Source organism: Phoca vitulina, unplaced genomic scaffold (genome assembly GCF_004348235.1).
Source record: "Phoca vitulina isolate PV1807 unplaced genomic scaffold, GSC_HSeal_1.0 scaffold12, whole genome shotgun sequence".
Lineage (NCBI taxonomy): Eukaryota > Metazoa > Chordata > Mammalia > Carnivora > Phocidae > Phoca > Phoca vitulina.
In genome coordinates, this window is record NW_022589715.1 from 44,951,736 (window position 1) to 44,975,391 (window position 23,656).

General features: G+C 37.1%; 1 protein-coding gene across 2 annotated transcripts in view; it reads right to left on the reverse strand.

Moving 5' to 3' along the window:
• The window catches only part of STON1 (stonin 1), a 114,469-nt gene that overhangs the window by 5,035 nt on the left and 85,778 nt on the right, over positions 1-23,656 (reverse strand). For both annotated transcript variants that reach the window (XM_032411012.1, XM_032411011.1), the window contains 2 exons: positions 3,985-4,245; positions 2,962-3,051 (listed from right to left, as the gene is read on the reverse strand). In XM_032411012.1, the coding sequence (XP_032266903.1) occupies positions 2,962-3,051; positions 3,985-4,245 (351 nt within the window). The remainder of the gene's footprint in view (positions 1-2,961; positions 3,052-3,984; positions 4,246-23,656) is intronic.

A 23,656-nucleotide genomic window follows, 5' to 3' on the forward strand; every position in this document is an offset into this window, starting at 1 on the left:
ATCAGGGGTGCCTGGGTGGCTCAGTCATTAAGCGTCTGCCTTGGGCTCGGGTCATGGTCCCAGGGTCCTGTGATCAAGCCCTGATCGGACTCCCTGCTCCGCGGGAAGCCTGTGTCTCCCTCTCCCACTCCCCCTGCTTGTGTTCCTGCTCTTGCTATCTCTCTGTCAAATAAATAAATAAAAATCTTTAAAAATAAAAAAAAAATATTCATCAGAGAGGACTCTCAGACAACTAGATTTGTTAACACTATACACCTACTATCAATCCTTCCACCTGCCCTGTAAGAAGCAAAAGACAATATATGAAAACACACTTTGAAAAATACAAAGCACTATGTAATTAATTACAAGCTATTTCCCACAATGCAATACAACAAAGGATACTATATCCATAATGGTCTAGAAAATTCTCTGTGACTCTATGGAATGCATACATAACTTACTGCTTTATAGTGTTTTCTTCATAGAAGGCAATATACTGTTTATACGAAGCTAAAGTAAGTTTCAAACTAAGAATGGTCCTTTTCCTATTACCTATTCCTTCTTATGTTTATGTTTACCAGCATCTAAATTGCCATTTTCTATCTATATAAAATGTTATAGGAGGGAAAATGATCTTATTTTTAGAAAAAAAGGATTTATTTTTATAGCAATTCAAAACACCATCCTTTGTTTCTCCCGAGTATATTGGAATTGTTACCGAAAAAAAGGCAAAGATGTAAATCTGCATTAGTCATCAGGGAAATGCAAATCAAAATCACAATGGGATACCACTTCATACCAACTAGAATGGCTAGAATCAAAAAATCAGATAACAAGTGTTAGTGAGAACGTGGAGCAATCTAAACCCTCATACACTGCCGATAGGAATGGAAAATGGTAGAGCCACTTTGGTAAACAGTCTGGTACTTCCTCAAACTATTACCATGTAACCCTGGAATTTCACTCCTTGGTATATACCAAAGAGAAATGAAAATACATGTTCACACAAAAACCTGTACATGAATGTTTAAAGCAGCATTCTTCATAATAGCCAAAAAACGACAACAACCCAAATGTCCATCAACAGATGATTGGATAAACAAAATGCGGTACATCTATTCAATAGACTAGGATTCAGCAATTTAAAAAATGAAGAACTGTTACATGCTATGACATGGATGCATTTGAAACACTGTGTGAAGTAAAAGCAGGCAGGCACAGAAAAAACACACTTATTATATGATTCCTTTCATATGAAACTCCAGAATAGAGAAATCTAAAGAGACAGAAAGTAGATTAATGGTTTCTTAGGCCTCGGGTGGGGATGGGAGGAAATGGGGAGATATAGGAGTGAGAACTAAAGGGAAATAGTGTTTCTTTTTGAGGTGATTAAATGCTCTAAAATGGACTATGTTAATGGCTGCACATATCCATGAATATACAAAAACCACTGAATGTACACTTTAAACGTGAGTTGTATAATATGTGAATTATATCTCAAAGCTGCTAAAAACAAAGTAAATATGCAGGAATTAAAGACAAAAGCTGAATATTCTACCACATAATCACAGATACAGTATTTAAAAAGAAGAAATGGTGGTATTCTCTTTTAGTTGTAAAATTAAATTGCTTCTAACTTAATCTCTAGGTTTGAAAACTGACACACCTTCAACTATCTGTTTAAGTGGGCCCCATGGAGCCCAGTGCAGGGCTTGAACTCAGGACCCTGAGATCAAGACCTGAGCTGAGATCAAAAGTTGGACACCTAACAGACTGAGCCACCCAGGTGCCCCTCAACTCTCTTTGTTGATCATTCTCTAATGTCCAAATAATCACCAAGTCCCATTGATTCTTCCATCTCTGACTCTTCCATGTTCCACATTGCCATCCTTATTCTGGGCTCGGGTTACTTCGTGTCTGCACTATCCCTGTTCTTACCATTTGCCTCTGCCTAATCAGCAAGTATAGCCAGTTTTAAAACCAATTAGTTTTCTCAGTAACATTTTCAGAATGCTAACGTCCTTCAAATCAAGTTTGAATTCTCCTACCAGGATTCTGGATTTTCCAGTCTGCTGCCAACTCTGTCCCCAACCCAGCCTCATTTCCTAATAAATCCAAAAGAAGAATACTTCATTTAAGGCAGAGCTGTCTCTTCACTGCCTCCTTGTACATTCTACATGCATTCATTTCTCTGTCTTGTATTAAGCTGTTCTACTCAAAATGTCTACTCTCCACACTTATCTATATCTTACAAATCATTTAAGACCTATTTCAAAGCCCCACATCACCCATGAAGGATTTGTGGAGAACTCCAACTACAAATGATTTCTTGTATTTCCTAGCTACTTTTTGGACTCACTGTCTGTGCCACGTATCTTAGCATTTGACTTACGTGCCACTCATCTTAGCATTTGATTTATATGCCATGTATTTTAGCATTTGATTTGCCTGTCACAGATTTTAGCTTCTGATTTATCTACCATCTTATTGTATGCCATTCTTTTATTACATACAGAAACATCTTGTTTTAATAAGATTGTCACCCCCTTTAGATAAGAACTATCACTTTTTTGGTATCACTGAGAACACACAACACAGTGTTAGATATAAAATATACATAACTAGCTTTTTCAAGATTAACTATGAACTGTAGTTCACCATCATAATTGTCCATCATTTTACATACCTTTCTACCATAAATGCAATTAATAAACCCACAGTTTAAAAGGTGAATACAGGGCGCCTGGGTGGCTCAGTTGGTTAAGCGACTGCCTTCGGCTCGGGTCATGATCCTGGAGTCCCTGGATCGAGTCCCGCATCGGGCTCCCTGCTCGGCAGGGAGTCTGCTTTGCCCTCTGACCCTATCCCCTCTCATGTCTCTCTCATTCTCTCTCTCTCATTCTCTCTCTCTCAAATAAATAAATAAAATCTTTAAAAAATAAATAAATAAATAAAAAAAATAAAAGGTGAATACAGTACCTTGTCATACTGGCAGACGATTACATTATCCGTGTCAAACAGGTCTGGCACATCCTGCTCACTGACATCATCTCCAGAATTTAAAGGGTCCTAAAGATGAAATATGGTCACATTAAGGAATTTCACGATGCTCTGAATTTTTTAAAGACAAAGATACATATAGAAATAAAGGAACTTGGTGGGGTGCCTGGGTGGCTCAGTCAGTTAAGTGTCTGCCTTCAGGTCACGATCTCAGGGTCCTGGGATCGACCCCCACATGGGGCTTCCTGCTCACAGGGAATCTGCTTCTCCCTCTACTCCCTGCTTGTGCTCTCTCGCATGTGCTCTCTCTCGCGCGCGAATAAATAAATAAAATCTTTAAAAAAAAAAAAGAAAAAGGAAGGAAGGATCAAACGAACAAACTTGGAAAGAGAATAGTATTTTACTTAAAAAGTCAAATAACTTGAGCTTGAATCCCAGGTTGGACATTTAGTAACTACAAGATTGACCTTCATCAATTTACTAAAACTCTTCATATCTCAGTTTTCTCATCTGTTAAATGAGGACAGTAATAAGACCCATAGGGCGGTGGGAATGTTAAATAACATAAAGCAAGTAAGACTTAATGTGATACCTGGCACATCTGTAAGGCCACCATAAGTGATAGTACTACTTACTACATTCCACAAAAATTTACTGCCTTTATTAGAATCAGAGCAGATACTGTATGCTTCTAACCTGCCTGCCTTCTGTACCTCCACTCCTGGCCTCTAAACCTCCCACTATCTCTAGTTAAGACCAACAAATATAGTAGCCGATTCCCAAATACTTAATACTGCTTGAATTACAGTTTAAGATTAAAAGTTTAAATACAAGGGTACAAATAAGTCTCATTTTAAAAGACTAAAGACAGGGTTAATCTTAATTGCGATTCCTCTTGATTAAAGTATGTTAAAGAACCAAGTATATTAGAAGTATATTAAAGTACAAATGCTATAAATTTAATTTTTTTAAAAAAAGTTTCAGCTCAAAAGTGATCCTCACCTCTTCTACAATGTCTATTTGAGGATCTTCATTATCACTACTGTTGGCAGTTGAATCTTCATTTGATACACTGTCAGCTTCTTCTTCAAGTACCTTCAGGTCTCCTGCATCAATAATCCCTAGAAATTCGTTCTCATCTACGTCTCTTGTACTTCCTATTTCGTCATTGGAAGATGTATCACCAGTTCCATCTATTTGAATTATTTCATTAATATCATCATCAGTTACCTGAATGCTTAAATCCATCTGAGAATTAGAATCCTAGAAAGAGAAAGAAATGCAATAAAGTTTTTCAAGTCAAAAAGGTGTATAATACATTTTATCACACAAAATATAAAGTTAAACATTTCACAAGTGATCTTAAAATATACTTCTTTTCTATATTTCTTTCCTTTCCTATGTATGTTCCCTAATTTTGTATTTTAGAACAATCCCAGCATTTCTGTGCAAAATGGGGTAAGTTTTAAACCATAAATAAAGTAAACCCACTTACACTCATACATAGACAACAAATGAGTTTACTAGTTTCAGGTAGTAACTGTCCATTTTTATATATACCACCTTAAATTTATACAGTACTTGTTAGGTTTTAACTCTTTCATTTTATTTTAAACAATAATTCAATGAAGCAGAAAGTAAAGTGATATCATGCTCAATGGATAAATAAAAAACAAAAGATTGTACTAGCTGAAATAAACCAAGCACAAAAGAACAGAAAGAAATCAAAACTGAAAAAAGTGAAAAGAGAAACAGACAAATCTATAATTATAGTTGGATAATTCAACATTCCTCTCACAGTGAACAATAGAGAAAGTAGACTGAAATTTAGTAAGGATGTAAAAGACCTGAAAAACACAATCAAACAATTTAACCTAATTGACATTTACAGAATACTCCATCCCAAAATAGCAAAAGGCACACTTTTTTAAAGAGCACACATAATGTTCACCAAGATGGACCATATTCTGGGCTCTAAAACAAATCCTGACAAATTTAACACACACAAAGTATGTTCTCTAATCACAAAGGAATTAAACCAGAAATCAGTAACAGAAAGATCTGGAAAATCCTCTAATATTTAAAAATTAACACATTTCTAAACACCCATGGATCAAAGAGTAAGTCATGAGGGAAAGCAGAACGTAATTTTAATTGAATGCAAACAAAAACATAACATTTCAAAACTTGTAAAATGTAGCTAAAGCAGTGCCTAGAGGGAAATTTACAGCATTACATGATTATATTCAAAAGGAATCAAGTTTCAAATCAATGACCTAAAATTCTACCATAAGAAACTAAAAAGAGAAGACTGAATTAAGCTCCTGGCAAAAGAGAAAACAATAAAAAGAGAAATAAATGAAATTGAGAACAGGAAAAAATTGAGAAAGTTAGACCAAAAGTTCATTCTTTAAAAAGATCAATAAAATTGATAAGCCTCTAGCCAGACTGACAAAGAAAAAAAGAGAAAGAAAAAAAACAAACACTATCAGGGATTAAAGAAGGGGTGTTGCCATAGATTCTGAAGATATTAAAAGGATAAGGAAATTGTCTTCAGCCATTTGAGCTGCTATAACAAAGTAACACAGACTAGGTAGCTTATAAACAATGGAAATTAATTTCTCACAGTTTTAGAAGCTGGGAAGTTCAAGATCAAATCACCAGCAGAACCAGTATCTGGTGAGAGCCCACTTTCTGGTTCACAGGCAGTGCCTTCTCACTGTGTCTTCAATGTCAGAGAGGCTAGAGAATTCTGTAGGGTCTCTTTTATAAGGCAATTAGTCCCACTCATAAGGGTTCCACTCTGACCTAATCACTGCCAAAGACCCAACCTCCTAACTACCATCATCTTTGGGGGTTAGGATTTCAACATATGAATTGGGGGGCAGAACAACACAAACATTCAGACTGATATAAGTCAGTTTACAAAAATTGTGTAGTAGCAATAAATGATTGGAAACTGAAATATAAAAACAGCACTAATTAATTTAAATATTTACCTCAAATTTTAGAGAAGTTTCCAAAAGTTGCCCCATTGGATTTAAGTTTTGTGGGTTTTTTAATTTTTTTAAAAATTCTACTCAGCATCTAGTGTACTATTGGTCTCAGGAGTAGAATTTAGTGATTCATCACTTACTTATAATACCGAGTGCTCATCATAAAAAAGTTGTCCAGTTTTTAATAGTCTGCATATCCAGTAAATGGGAAGAAGTCTAATGAGCACTTGACCTCCTTGAAGAGATGAAGGGCTGCCTCCTCTGTGGAGAGGGAAGCTCTCTGAGAAGCTATGCTCATGCGATTGTAGTGCATGCTTTCCATCCTAATGGAAACTAGGAAATGCAGGAAAGTGTGATAAGGAAAACAGGAGCAGGTGAGTGTGGAAATTAGCGGACTTTTACCCCCCAAAAGTCTTTAAAAACAGACTACCTTGAGTTAGGGGTGTGATTTCTGGGTTATATATGAAAAGAGGTGTCTTATAACTAACACCGTGAAACCAACAAGGGAATATCCTTCACTTCCCTGTGACTCTAGGCATAGTTGCAAGAATGCTGCTTAAGAATGTCCACAAAAGCCAAACTGTGGAAGGAGCCGAGATGCCCTTAAACAGATGAATGGATTAAGATGTGGTCCATATATAAAATGGAATATTATTCAGCCCTCAAAAGGATGAATACCCACCTTTTGCATCAACATGGATGGAACTGGAGGGGATTATGCTAAGTGAAGTAAGTCAAGCAGAGAAAGACAATTCTCATATGGTTTCACTCATATATGGAACATAAGCAATAGCACGGAGGACCATAGGGGAAGGGAGGGAAATCTGAAGGGGGAGAAATCAGAGAGGAAGATGAACCATGAAAGACTATGGACCCCGGGAAACAAACTGAGGTTCTCAGTGGGGAGGGGGGTGGGGGGGAGGGGGTATTCAGGAGGGCATGTGTTATGATGTGAACTGTGTGTTATGTGTAACTGATGAATCATTGAACACTACATCAAAAACTATACAGTGGCTAACTGGAAAAAAAAAAAAAAAAAGAAGCACAAGACTGTCCCAAAAGTTAAAATGCAGAGGTGAGGTTGGGGGTGGTAATCCATTAAAATCAGACCTAGTTCGTACAGTTTTGAGTGTTCTGTGAGTGTCTATGTGAATATCTAGCACAATGCCTACTTTACAGAAACAATAAATGGTCATTGGTGCAAAACAAATAATAAAAAATTTAGAAATTTAAAAAAATAAAAACAGCACTAATTAAAGCAGCAACAGAAAAGAAACTCATCACATACTAGAGATCCTCAATAAGGTAACAAGCAGATTTCTCAGCAGAAACTTTGAAGGCCAGAAGGCAGTGGGATGATATATATTTAAAGTATTGAAGGAAAAGATTGTCAACTGGGAATTCTATATCTGGCAAAACTGTCCTGTAAAAATGAGTGAAAAATTAAAGGATTCTAAGATAAAGGCTGAAGGAGCTTATTACCACTGAACCTGTCCTACAAGACTCCCTAAGGGGAGTCTTTTAATTAAAATGAAAGGAAACCAGAAAATAACTCAAAGCCATACAAAAATATAAAGTTTTCTTTTAAAAATACATAAAGAAATATAAAAACTGACATTATAATTTTGTTTGTAATTCTCCTTCTTATTCCTGTACAAGATTTAAAAGACAAAAGCATAAAAACATTTATAATTATAAATCTATAATAAGGGGAACACAATTATAAAGATGTAATTTGGGATATCATTAACAAAGTAAGGAAGGGCAGAGCTGAAGAGCAGCAGAATTTTTATAGGAGACTGCAGTTAAGTTGGTATCACTTCAAGACTATAATAACTTTAAGATGCCACAAGTAATCCCCATGGTAACCAAAAAGAAAATATCTATAGAATATACACAAACGGATATGAAAAGGGAATCGAAATGTGTCACTACAAGAAAATCAACTAAACACAAAGGAAGGCAATAAGGGAGGAAATGTGGCTCAAAAAAGCTAAAAGACACAGAGAAGGAGAAGGAAAGATGGCGGAGGAGTAGGGGACCCTATTTCAACTGGTCCCCGGAATTGAGCTGGATATCTACCAGACCACTCTGAGCACCCACGAAACCAGCCTGAGATGTAAGAAGATCTGGATCTCTACAAGCACAATATCGCAGGCAGTTGGTTTCGAGGTACGAAGTGGGGAGCCCTGATTCTGCAGGCAGATATTGGAGGATAAACAGCAGCGGGAGGGTACCTGGCTGTGGGGATCCTACATCGCAGGTGAGCGACAGCCTCGTGCGCTGGGGACGGGGCGCAGACTTGCAGACCGGTAGGTAGGGGCGGGGAAAGGACTCTAGGGCAGCACCTGGGGCAGAAACCGGGAGCGGTGGAGTCACGCGGGCGAACTGGGAGCGGCTGGCAGTTCTAGAAGCACAAAGGGCAGAGACGTGCCCCGACCTGGAGGCAGGACTGGGGGCGCTGCGGAGGGGCGCACAACCCAGGATGCTGCAGTTTATAGCAGCACGGACAGAAATGGAGACAGTGTGGCCTGGAGAGCTCACTGAAGAACAGACTGTGGTCTCTGCTCTGAGGCAGAGGGTTGGAAACAGTCTCTTCTGCTCTGACTTGCGGAAGAGATGTGGAAAGCCGCCAGGGAAAGCCGCCAGAGAACAAAAGCCCCAAAAACTGATTCCCACTGAGCCCATCTCCCGCCACAGGGGGGCAGGGCAACTCCGCCCAAACAGGGTTGCCTGAGTAACAGCACGGCAGGCCCCTCCCCCAGAAGACAGGCTGGGAAAACAAGAGGCCAGCAACCCTAAGGTCCCAAGAAAACAGGTGCATCTTGCTTGGGTTCTGGTCAATAATTTGGACTCTATACATTCCCTCAAACACCCATCAACAGAATGACTAGGAGGAGGAACCCCCAAAATAGAAAAGACTCAGAGATTATGACTTATGCCGCAGATTTACAAATGGATGCAGATATAACCAAGATGTCAGAGATGGAATTCAGGCTAGCAATTGTGAAGACAATGGCTAGAATGGAGAAATCAATTAATGGCAACATAGAGTCTCTAAGGGCAGAAATGAAAGGTGAACTGGCAGAACTTAAAAATGCTATCAATGAGATCCAACCCAATCTAGATAATCTAACAGCTAGGGTAAGTGAGGCAGAAGAACGAATAAGCGACCTGGAAGACAATATAATAGATAAAAAGGGAAAAGAGGAGGCCCAGGGAAAAACAACTCAGAATCCATGAAAATACAATCAGAGAAATAAGTGACACCATGAAGAGTTCCAATGTCAGAATCATTGGAATCCCGGAGGGAGTGGAGAGAGAGAGAGGACTAGAAGATGTATTTGAGCAAATCGTAGCTGAGAACTTCCTTAATCTGGGGAATGAAACAAACATTCGAGTCCTAGAGGCAGAGAGGACCCCTCCTAAGATCAAGGAAAACAGGCCAACACCCCGGCATGTAATAGTAAAACTTGCAAATCTTAGAACCAAGGAAACCATCTTAAGGGCAGTTAGGGGGAAGAGATTCCTTACGTACAGAGGGAGGAACATCAGAATAACGTCAGACCTATCCACAGAGACCTGGCAAGCCAGAAAGGCCTGGCAAGACATATTCAGGGTACTAAATGAGAAGAACATGCAGCCAAGAATACTTTACTGGCAAGGCTGTCATTTAGAATGGATGGAGAGATGCAGAGCTTCCAAGACCGGCAGAAACTGAAAGAGTATGTGACCACTAAGCCGGCCCTGCAAGAAATATTAAGGGGGGTTTCTATAAAAGGAGAAAGACCCCAAGAGTGATATACAACAGAAATTTACAGGGACAATCTATAAAAACAACGTCTTCACAGGCAACATGATGACAATTAATTCATATCTTTCAATAATCACTCTCAACGTGAATGGCCTAAATGCTCCCATAAAACGGCACAGGGTTGCAGATTGGATAAAAAGACAGGACCCATCCATATGCTGCCTACAAGAGACTCATTTTGAACCTAAAGATACATCCAGACTGAAAGTGAAGGGATGGAGATCCATCTTCCATGCCAGCGGACCTCAAAAGAAAGCTGGGGTAGCAATGCTTATATCAGACGAATTAGATTTTAAACTAAAGTCTGTAATGAGAGACACAGAAGGGCACTATATCATTCTTAAAGGGTCTATCCAACAAGAAGATCTAACAATTGTAAATATCTATGCCCCCAGCATGGGAGCAGCCATCTACATAAGCCAACTATTAACCAAAATAAAGAGTCATATTGATAACAATACGTTAATTGTAGAAGACCTCAATACTCCACTCTCAGCAATGGACAGATCATCTAAGCAGAAAATCAACAAGGAAACAAGAGCTTTGAATGATACATTGGACCATATGGACCTCATAGATATTTACAGAACATTCCACCCTAAAACAACAGAATACTCATTCTTCTCGAGCACACATGGAACTTTCTCCAGAATAGACCACATACTGGGTCACAAATCAGGTCTCAACCGATACCAAAAGACTGAGATTATTCCCTGCATATTCTCAGACCACAATGCTTTAAAACTGGAACTCAATCACAAGAAAAAATTTGGCAGAAATTCAAACACTTGGAAGCTAAAGACCACTCTGCTCAAGAATGTTTGGGTCAACCAGGAAATCAAAGAACTTAAACAATTCATGGAAATCAATGAGAACGAAAACACATCGGTCCAAAACCTATGGGATACTGCAAAGGTGGTCCTAAGGGGGAAATACATAGCCATCCAAGCCTCACTCAAAAAAATAGAAAAACCCCGAATTCACCAACTAACTCTACACCTTAAAGAACTAGAGAAAAAGCAACAAACGATGCCTAAGCTACGCATTAGAAGAGAAATAATTAAAATTAGAGCAGAAATCAATGAATTAGAAACCAGAAACACAGTAGATCAGATCAACGAAACTAGAAGTTGGTTCTTTGAAAGAATTAATAAGATCGATAAACCACTGGCCAGACTTATCCAAAAGAAAAGAGAAAGGACCCAAATTAATAAAATTATGAATGAAAGGGGAGAGATCACGACTAACACCAAGGAAATAAAAACAATTATTAGAAATGATTATCAACAACTATATGCCAATAAACTGAGCAATCTGGATGAAATGGAGGCCTTCCTAGAAACCTATAAGCTGCCAAGACTGAAACAGGAAGAAATTGACAACCTGTATAGGCCAATAACCAGTAATGAGATTGAAGCAGTGATCAAAAACCTCCCAAAAAACAAGAGTCCAGGGCCTGATGGATTCCCTGGGGAATTCTACCAAACATTCAAAGAAGAAATAATACCTATTCTACTAAAGCTGTTTCAAAAAATAGAAACAGAAGGAAAACTTCCAAACGCGTTCTATGAGGCCAGCATTACCTTAATCCCCAAACCAGGCAAAGACCCCATCAAAAAGGAGAATTTCAGACCAATATCCCTGATGAATATGGATTCCAAAATCCTCAACAAAATCCTAGGTAATAGGATCCAACAATACATTAAAAGGATCATCCACCACGACCAAGTGGATTTATCCCCAGGATGCAAGGGTGGTTCAACATTCGCAAATCAATCAATGTGACAGAACACATTAAGAAGAGGAGGGAGAAGAACCACATGGTCCTCTCAATTGATGCAGAAAAAGCATTTGACAAAATACAACATCCTTTCCTGATTAAAACTCTTCAGAGTATAGGGATAGAGGGAACATTCCTCAAGTTCATAAAATCCATCTATGAAAAACCCACAGTGAATATCATCCTCAATGGGGAAAAGCTGAGAGCCTTTCCCTTAAGATCAGGAACACGTCAAGGATGCCCACTCTCACCACTATTGTTCAACATAGTACTAGAAGTCCTAGCAACAGCAATCAGACAACAAAAAGAAATAAAAGGTATTCAAATTGGCAAAGAAGAAGTCAAACTCTCTCTTTTCACAGATGACGTGATACTTTATGTGGAAAACCCAAAGACTCCACCCCCAAATTACTAGAAGTCATACAGCAATTCAGTAATGTGGCAGGATACAAAATCAATGCACAGAAATCAATTGCTTTCTTATACACTAACAATGCAACTGTAGAAAGAGAAATTAGAGAAACGATTCCATTTACAATAGCACCAAAAACCATAAGATACCTCGGAATAAACCTAACCAAAGAGGTAAAGGATCTATACTCTAGGAACTACAGAACACTCATGAAAGAAACTGAAGACACAAAAAGATGGAAAAATATTCCATGCTCATGGATCGGAAGAATAAACATTGGTAAAATGTCTATGCCACCCAGAGCAATCTATACCTTCAATGCCATCCCGATCAAAATTCCAATGACATTTTTCAAAGTGCTGAAACAAACAATCCTAAAATTTGTATGGAATCAGAAAAGACCCCGAATCACCAAGGAAATGTTGAAAAAGAAAAACAAAGCTGGGGGCATCACGTTGCCCGATTTCAAGCTATATTACAAAGCTGTGATCACCAAGACAGCATGGTACTGGCACAAAAACAGACATACAGACCAATGGAACAGAATAGAGAACCCAGATATGGACCCTCAACTCTACGGTCAAATAATCTTTGACAAAGCAGGAAAAAACATGCAATGGAAAAAAGACAGTCTCTTCGATAAACGGTGCTGGGAAAGCTGGACAGCCACATGCAGAAGAATGAAACTCGACCATTCTCTAACACCATTCACAAAGATAAACTCAAAGTGGATGAAAGACCTCAATGTGAGACAGGAATCCATCAAAATCCTAGAGGAGAACATAGGCAGTAACCTCTTTGACATCGGCCACAGCAACTTCTTTCAAGATACATCTCCAAAAGCTAGTGAAACAAAAGCAAAAATGAACTTTTGGGACTTCATCAAGATAAAAAGCTTCTGCACAGCAAAGGAAACAGTCAACAAAACAAAGAGGCAACCCACAGAATGGGAGAAGATATTTGCAAATGACACTACAGATAAAGGGCTGGTATCCAAGATCTATAAAGAACCTCTCAAACTCAACACCCAAAAAACAAATAATCAAGTCAAAAAGTGGGCAGAAGATATGAAAAGACACTTCTCTGAAGAAGACATACAAATGGCTAACAGACACATGAAAAAATGTTCATCATCATTAGCCATCAGGGAAATTCAAATCAAAACCACATTGAGATACCACCTTACACCAGTTAGAATGGCAAAAATGGACAGGGAGAGAAACAAAAAATGTTGGAGAGGTTGTGGAGAAAGGGGAACCCTCTTACACTGTTGGTGGGAATGCAAGTTGGTACAGCCACTTTGGAAAACAGTGCGGAGGTGCCTCAAAAATTTAAAAATAGAGCTACCCTATGACCCAGCAATTGCACTCCTGGGTATTTACCCCAAAGACACAGATGTAGTGAAAAGAAGGGCCATATGCACCCCAATGTTCATAGCAGCAATGTCCGCAATAGCCAAACTGTGGAGAGAGCCGAGATGCCCTTCAACAGATAAATGGATAAAGAAGATGTGGTCCATATATACAATGGAATATTACTCAGCCATCAGAAAGGATGAATACCCAACTTTTACATCAACATGGATGGGACTGGAGGAGATTATGCTAAGTGAAATAAGTCAAGCAGAGAAAGTCAATTATCATATGGTTTCACTTATTTGTGGAACGTAAGGAATAACATGGAGGACATTAGGAGAAGGGAGGGAAAAATGAGGGGGGGTGGGAATTGGAGGGAGAGATGAACCATGAGAGACTATGGACTCTGAGAAACAAACAGGGTTTTGCGGGGGGGGATTTGTTAGCCCAGTGATGGGTATTAAGGAGGGCACGTACTGCATGGAACACTGGGTGTTATACGAAAACGATGGATCGTGGATCACCACATCAAAAACCAATGATGTACTGTATGGTGACTAACATAACATAACAAAGTTTAAAAAATAAAAGTAAAAGACAGAGAAAACAAGTAACAAAATGACAAAAGTCCTACCCTATAAGTAATTACTTTAAAGGTAAATGGATTAAACTCCTCATCAAAAGATGCAAATTGGCAGAATGGATAAAAAAACAGGATCTAACTATATGTTGTTTACAAGAGACTCACTTTAAATCTAAGGATACACATAGGTTGAAAGTAAAAGGAGGGAAAAAGATACTTCATGCAAACAGCAACCAAAGAATTAGGATACGCTACTATCAGACAAAATAGACTAAGTCAAACACCTTAGAAGAAACAAAGGAAAACATCATACAATCAAAAAAAGAATCAATTCACTAAGAAGATTTAACAATTATAAACATATCAGCACCAAATTTAATAGCTCCTAAATACATGTAACATTGACAGAATTTGAGAAATAGCTAGCTTTACGATAATAGTATGAAACTTCAATACCCCACTTTCAATAATGAATAGAACCAGACAAAATATCAATAAGGAAATAAAGAAGTTGAATATTATAGGCTAGTTGGACCTAACAGACATATACAAAGCATGCCACCCAACAACAGCAGGATACACATTATTCTCAAGTGCACACAGAACATTGACAGAATTTGAGAAATAGGTAGCTTTACGATAATGGTATGAAACTTCAATACCCCATTTTCAATAATGAATAGAACCAGATAAAATATCAATAAGGAAATAAAGAACTTGAATATTATATTCAATATAATACTGAACAGACATATAAAAACACATACACAGACATATACAAATATGCCATCCAACAATAGCAGGATACACATTATTCTCAAGTGTACACAGAACATTCTCTAGGAAAGACCATATGTTAGGCCACAAAACAAATATTAATATTTAAAAAGACTGAAATCACACAAGATATCTTTTCTGATCAAAATGGAGGAAAACACACAAGATGTGGAAATTAAACTACAGACTCAAAAAATGAATGGGTCAAAGAAGAAATTTTTAAAAATCAAAAAAAAATCAATTTTGATCATATAGTTGTGGGTTTATTTCTGGGTTTTCTATTCTGTTCCATTGATCTATGTGTCTATTTTGGTGGCAGCACCATACTGTCTTGATCACCACAACTTTCTAATATAACTTGAAGTCCAGAATTGCAATGCCTCCAGCTTTACTTTTCTTCTTCAAGACTGTTTTGGCTATTCAGGGTCTTGTGAGGTTCCATGCAAATTTTAGAATTGTTCTAGCTCTGTAAAAAATGCTGGTGACATTTTGATAGGGATTGCATTAAATGTGTAGATTGCTTTGGGTAGTATATACATTTTAACAATATTTGTCCTCCCAATCCATGAGCTTGGAATGTGTTTCCATTTCTTTGTGTCATCTTCAATTTCTTTTATAAGTGTTTTATAGTTTTCAGAGTACAGATCTCTTACCTCTTTGTTTAGGTCTATTCCTCGGTATCTTATGGTTTTTGGTGCAATTGTAAATGGAACTGATTCCATGATTTCTCTTTCTGCTGCTTCATTATTGGTGTATAGAAATGCAACAGATTTCTGCATGTTGATTTTGTATCCTACAACTTTGCTGAATTCATGTATCCGTTCTAGCAATTTTCTGGTGGTCTTTTGGGTTTTCTGTATAGGATATCATGTCATCCGCAAATAGTGAAACTGACTTCATTGCTGATTTGGATTCCTTTTCTTTTTGTCTGATTGCTGAGGCCAAAACTTCCAGTACTACGTTAAATAACAGTGGTGAGAGTAGACATTCCTGTCTTATTCCTGACAACAGAGGCAAAGTTCTCAGTTTTTCCCCAGTGAGGATGATATTAGCTGTGGGTTTTTCGTATATGCCCTTTATTATGTTGAGGTATGTTCCCTCTATCCCTACTTTGTTGAGGATTTTTATCATGAATGGATATTGTACTTTGTCAAATGCTTTTTCTGCATATATTGAGAGGATCATATGGTTCTTATCCTTTCTTTTATTAATGTGGTGGTCAACTAATTTTCAACAAAGCAGGAAAGAATATCCAATGGGAAAAAAAAGACAGTCTCTTCAACAAATGGCATTGGGAAAACTGCACAGCAACACGCGAAAGAATGAAACTGGACCACTTTCTTACACCATACACAAAAATAAATTCAAAATGGATGAAAGACCTAAATGTGAGACAGGAAACCATCAATATCCTAGAGCAGAACACAGGCAGTAACCTCTTTGACATCAGCCATACCAACTTCATATTAGATATGTCTCCTGAAGCAAAAATAAACTATTGGGACTTCATCAAAATAAAAATCTTCTGCCCAGTGAAGGAAACAATCAACAAAGCTAAAAGGCAACCTACAGAATGGGAGAAGATACTTGCAAATGATGTATCTGATAATGGGTCAGTATCCCAAAATCTTTAAAGAACTTATAAAACTCAATACCCAAAAACCAAATAATCCCGTTAAAAAATGGGCAGACATGGACATTTTTCCAAAGAAGACATACAGATGGCTAACCAACATAGGAAAAGATGCCCAATATCATTCTTCAGGGAAATACAAATCAAAACTACAATGAGATATCATCTCACACCTGTTAGAATGGCTAAAATTAACAACAACAGGTGTTGGTGAGGATGCAGAGAAAGGGGAACACTCTTACACTGTTGATAGGAATGTAAACTGGTGCAGCCACTGGAAAACAGTATGGAGATTCCTTGAAAAGGTAAAAATAGAACTACCCCACGATCCAGCAATTACACTACTAGGTATTTACCCAAAGAATACAAAAATACTGACTTCAAGGGACACATGCACCCCAATGTTTATAGCAGAATTATCAACAATAGCCAAATTATGGAAAGAGCCCAAATGTCCATCACCTGATGAATGGGTCTTCTTTATCCACATATACATATATCCACTGGAATATTACTCAGCCATTCAAAAGAATGAAATCTTGCTATGTGCAATGACATGACTGGAACTAGAGAGATTATGCTAAGCAAAATAAGTCAGAGAAAGAGAAATACCATATGATTTCACTCATATGTGGAATTTAAGAAACAAAACAGATGAACATGGGTTGGGGGGGTAGAAAAAAATAGAGGCAAACCAGAAAACAGACTTTTAACTATAGGAAACACACTGAGGGTTGCTGGAGGGGAGGTGGGCAGGGGGATGGGTTAAATGGATGATGGGTATTAAGGAGGACACTTGCTGTGATGAGCACTGGGTGCTGTATGTAAGAGATGAATTACTTAAATTCTACACCTGAAACTAGTATTACATTTTATGTTAACTGGAATTTAAATAAAAACTTGAAAAACAAAACAAAAACAAAAAATCTTTTATGAAAAGATAGTATCTTAAGACAAATAAAAATGAAAATACAACATACCAAAACTTATGGGATACAGCAAAACCAGTGTAAGAATGAGATTTATAGCTATAAATGTTCACATTAAAAAAGAAAAGATCTCAAATTAATAATCTAAATTTACACTATAAGGAACTAGAAAAAGAAGAACAAAGCCCAAAGCTAGTGTAAGGAAGGAAATAATAACAATTAGGGCAGAGATAAAGTAAAGAATAGGGAAAAAAATCAATAGAGAAAAATCAACAACATAATTTTAAAAAAAAGATCAACAAAACTAAGAGTTGGTTCTTCAAAATAAATCAGCAAAATTGATAAGCTTTTGGCTACACTGATTAAGAAAAAACTATGACTCAACTAAAATCGAAATGAATCTTTACTACTGATTTTACATAAAAATAATTATGAGAGAATACTATGAGAGAATACTATGAACTGTATATCAACAAATTGGATAACCTAAATCAGACAAATTTCTAAAAACACACAACTTACCAAGAATGGATCATGAATAGAAAATCTGAATAGATCTATAAGGAGATAGAATTAGTCATCAAAAATCTCTCAACAAAGAAATGCCCAGAACCAGATGGCCCCACTGGAGAATTCTACCAAACATTTAAAGAAGAATTAACACCAATCCTCAAAAATCCTAAACAAAATACTAACACAAACAGAATTCAACAGCACATTAAAAAGATCACACATCATGACCAAGTGGGACTTATTCCTGGGATGCAGGGATGATTCAACATATGAAAAATCAATGTAATAAAACCTATTAACATAATGAAGGGGGATACACAGTCACCTGAATTGATGCAGAAAAAGCATCTGACAAAATTCAACACAATTTCATGATTTTTATTTTTTTTAAGATTTTATCTATTTACCTGAGAGAGAGAATGAGATAGAGAGCGAGATCATGAAGGTCAGAGGGGGAAGCAGACTCCCTGCTAAGCAGGGAGCCTGATGCAGGACTCGATCCCGGGACTCCAGGACCATGACCTGAGCCGAAGGCAGTCGCTTAACCAACTGAGCCACCCAGGCGCCCCTCATTTCATGATTTTTAAAAAACACTCCAACTAGGACTAGAAGGAACTTCTTCACTATAATAAAGGCCATCTATGAGAAGCCCTCAGCTAACAGCATACTCAGTGGTGAAAAACTCAAAGCTTTTCCTTTAAGATCAGGAACAAGGCAAGGTGACCACTCTTGCCACTCCTATTCAACAATGTACTGTAGGTCCTAGCTAAGGCAATTAGTCAAGATAGATAGATAGATAAATGGCATCCAAACTGGAAAAGAAGTAATATTATCTATTTGCATAAAATACTATCTCATACATGTACAAAACCCAGAAGATTCCACACACATAAAAATGTCAGAACTAATGAATGAATTCAGCAAAATTGCAAAAGACAAGAGTTAACACACAATTATCAGTTGCATTTCTATACACGAATGATTAACAACCTGAAAAAAATGCAGAAAACAACTCCATTTAATATTCCATCAAGTAGAACAAAATACTTAGGAGTAAACATAACCAAGGAGTCCAAAGACTTGCTCACTGAAAACTATAAAACTTTCCTGAGAGAAATTAAAGAAGCCAGAAATAAATGGGAAGACATTCTGTGTTCATGAATTTAAAAGAGTTAATATTGCAAATGGAGCACTGGGTGTTTGTTATATGCAAACGATGAATCATGGAACACTACAACAAAAACTAATGATGTAATGTATGGTGATTAACATAACATAATAAAATTAAATTTAAAAAAAGGTTAATATTGCTAATGCCACCCAAAGCCATCTACACAATTCATTACAATCCCTATCAAAACCCAAATCCCTATTTCTTTTTTTTTTTTTAAGATGTTATTTATTTGAGAGGGAGAGAGAAAGAGAGAGACAGACAGAGAATACAAGCAGGGGCAGAGGCAGAGGGAGAAGCAGGCTCCTGCTGAGCAAGGAGCCCAATGTGGGACTCGATCCCAGGACCCCGGGATCATGACCTGAGCTGAAAGCAGACGCTTAACCAACTGAGCCCCCCAGGCACCCTCCCTATTTCTTTTGTAGAAATAGAATATCCATCTTAAAATTCATATTGAATCTTAAGGGACCCTGAATAACCAAAACAATCTTGAAAAAGAAGATGTAAGTTGGAGGTCTAACACATCATGATTTTAAAACTTACTACAAAACTAGAGTAGTCAAAACAGTGTGGTGTTGGCATACAGACAGACAACAAACCAGTGGAATAGCATAAAGAGCCCAGAAACAAATCCTCACATTATATGGTCAAATGATTTTTGTCAAGATGACAAGACCATTCAATGAGGAAAGGGCAGTCTTTTCAACAAATGGCAGTGGGAACACATGCAAAAGAATGAAGTTGGACCTTTACCTTACACCATATACAAAAATTAATTCAAAATGGATTAAAGATTTAAACCTAAGAACTAAAACTATAAAACTCTTAGAAAAAATCATAGGGGAAAATCTTCATGACTTTGGATTTGAGAATTATTCCTTAAAAAAGATACCAAAAGCACAGGCAAAAAAAAAAGGGGGTGGGGCGGGGGATAGATAAAATGGCCTTCATCAAAAATTAAACATCTTTATCTATCAAGGGACATTACCAACAGAGTGAAAAGGCAACCCACAAAATGAAAATGTTTACAAGCCATATATGGAGTTAATATCCAAAATATATAAGAAATCCTACAACAACAAAAAAAAAACTTGATTTAAAAACATACAAAGGACTTGAATAGACATTTCTCCAAAGAAGATAAACAAATAGCCAGTAAGCACATTAAAAAAATAGTCAGTATTACTAACAATTAGGGAAATGCAAATCAAAACCACAATAAGATACCACCTCACACCCATTAGGATGGCAATTATCAAAGGAATAAAACAACAGGAACTAACAAGTGCTAGTGAACCTGTGGAGAAATTGGAACCCTTGTGCACTGGTGGGAAGTAAAATGGTACAGCTGCTATGGAAAAATAGTACGGTAGTTCCTTAGAAAGTTTAAATAGAATTACCATATGATCCAGCAATTCCACATTTGGCTATATACCCCCCCCAAATAACTGAAAGCAGAGACTTGAAATATTTGTACACCCAAATTTACAGTAGCATTAGTCAAAATTGCCAAAGGGTATAAGCAAACCAAATGCCCATGGACAGATGAATGGATAAATAAAATATGGTATGTACATTACACAGAGTAGTATTTAACCTTAAAAAGGAAGTTCTGATACATGCCTCAACACGAATAAACACGGAAGACATTATACTAAGTGACAAGGGATACAAAAGGACAAATACTATCTGATTCCTCTTCTATGGGGTATCTGAAATAGTCAAATTCATAGAGATAGAAAACAGAATGGTGGCTGCCAGGGATGGGGTGAGAGAAGGATGGGGAGTTATTCAGCAGGCATAGAGTTTCAATTTGGGAAAGCTAAAATGTTCTGAAAATGGATGGTGGTCATAGTTGCACAGCAATGTGAATGCACTTACTGCCACCTAACTGTGCAGTTAAAAAGGGTTAAAATGGTAAAGTTTTACCATAATAGAAAAAATAGGACAAAACCAATGGTGATAATGAACTGTCAAGTATGTAATAAAATACAGTGATACAGAGTGCTGGTAGCAGGAAAACTGGCACAACCTTTTGAAATTTACAATGTATGTAAAGAACCATGGAAATTTTTTTTCTCAATAACACTATCTTTGAAAATATATTTTTATAAGTAATGCAAATGAAGCATAAAATATGAATAAAGTTGTTCTTTATAGTGTCTTTTAGTACTATTTAGTACTTTTTAGTACTATCTTTTGGTACTATTTAGTACTATCTTGTGGTACTATTTAGTACTATTGCACCCAAAACCATAAAATACTTAGATAAAAAATAACACGTGCATTCCGTGTATGTTGAGAACTACAAGGCATTAATGAGAAAAGTTAAAGATCTAAACAGAAAACGTGTCATATCTATGAATTGGAAAACTCATTATTGTGATGATGTCAATTCTCCCCTTGATCTATGGATCCAACACAACTCAAATCAATGTCCTAGCAGTTTTTTTTAATTGACAAACGCATTATCACATTTATATGGAAAAGCAAAAGAATTAGAATAACCAAAACAACTTTGAAAAAGAACAAAGTTGAGAGACTTGTACTCTATGATATCCAGATACACGATAAAGCTACCACAATTAAGACAGTGTGGTATGACTGAAAAGATAGACACATGAATTCATCAAACTGTGAAAGTCCAGAAATAAACCCACACACATATGGTAACTTATTTTCTTTGAAGGTGAAGTGCTTCAGACACTCAATGAGCTTTAGACAACTCAGTGGAGATAGGCTAGTATTTTCCATAAGTGATACTAAAACAAATGAACATTCACATGCAAAGAACAAAGAACCTAACCTTTTACTATATACAAAAATTAATCCAGCATGGATCACAGCCCCAAATGTAAAACCTATAAAAAATTTTTTGATGCATGAGATCTCTGCAACCTTTGGTTAGCTAATATATATAAACAGAAATCAAAAGGCAAAAATAAGTAGACTTCATCAAAAGCACAAACTTCTCTTCTCCAGAAAACAGTATGAAAGTATCAAGAATGTCAAGTAGCTGTAAATCTTATACATTGCTAGGAAAAATGAAAAATTATACCATACTTTGCTGGTGGAAATATGATCGCTTTGGAAATGTGTGGTGGTTTCTTATAAGCATTCATGTATCATATGGCCTAGAAATCCCATTCCTAGGTATTTTTACTCAAAAGAAAAGAAAATCTGCGTCCACACCAAAAAACAACAAAAGAACTGCACACAAATGTTTTTAGGAGCTTTATTCACAAATGCCAAAAACTGGAAAGAATCCACATGTCCAAATGGTGAATGAATAAACAAACTGTGGTACAATAGACTACTGATACATGCAACGACATGGATGAACCACAAAGTTACATGTTGTATTATTCCAGTTGTTTGACATTCTGGAATAGGCAAGCCTATACCAAAAGAAAACAGATCAGTGAGTGACTAACAGGGAATGGAGGCAGAGGGAGGATATTGACTACAAAGGGGCATGAGGAACCTCTTTGGGGTAACAGAAATGTTATGTATCTCAGCTTGGTACTGGTTATATAACTGCAAGTGTTTGTCAAAATTCATACTGTACACCTAAAAACTGTGTACCTAAAAAAGCATGAACTTCATCATATGTAAATTCCACCTCAATAAATGTGATATAAATTATGATTAGGTTAGTCCTAGGCCTAAACCACAGGTTGAAATTGGCTCTTGGTTTTAATAGTGAGAAGCAGGGATGCCTGGGTGGCTCAGTTGGTTAAGCACCTGCCTTCAGCTCAGGTCATGATCCCAGGGTCCTGGGATGGAGTCCCACAAAGGGCTCCTTGCTCAGCGAGCAAGAAGCCTGCTTCTCCCTCTGCCTGCCTCTCTCCCTGCTTGTGCTCTCTCGCACTCTCTCAAATAAATAAAATCTTTAAAAAAATAAATAATAGTGGCAAGTACTGAAAACCTCAACCCAAAAGATGTTTTGTTGCAAAATTAATCAGAGCTCCCACAGTACTTTGCAAGAAAAATTTGAGCTTATTAAGGAATATTGAAGATTCCAGGACTCTTCTGATTAAATTCATGTAGCATCATCTTATCTTAAATCAGTAAAGTCCTGTTTACTTTGGGACAGGAGTAAGATTACAAATACAAATTTAATATCAGTAACTACAAGAGTTTTGTTGTTCTCAACTTCTTCAGAAGCACTTCCACCAAGCACTGGTAAGTTCATATGCTTATCCGACTCCAATCTTCTTCTAAGATGGTAATTTGACCAAAATAGCCAGCAGGTTTGCAGCAACATCCAAAACTGATTCCACAGGATCATGAATACGAAGATTTAAGTCTTTCATATGGCCAGATATCCACTACATGTTGTATCAATGGACTTCTCCCTGTCAAATTCTTACAAGGGGGTTTTCATTCTCTCAAAAATAATCAATGTCTCCCCAACAATCAATTAAGAACTTCAAGCATTGTCCTTTGAAAAGAAAAATTCTGCATGAAGAAGAACTTAACATTTTGCCCACATTTTTTGACAAATGTCTTGGAAAAGGCAATAATTCAGTACTTTTGCTCTAATGTATCTGAGTTTCATGGCAGCCGATGAGACTTCTTTTAGAATTATTGGCTGTGTCTTAGCATTAATGTATGCCATGTGCTGAAATAGATAGCAATGTTCTCTTTCCTGAAGCGGCAAAACCATTTGTTGCCAACCATCTCAGAAGCTCCATCACTATAGACAGTA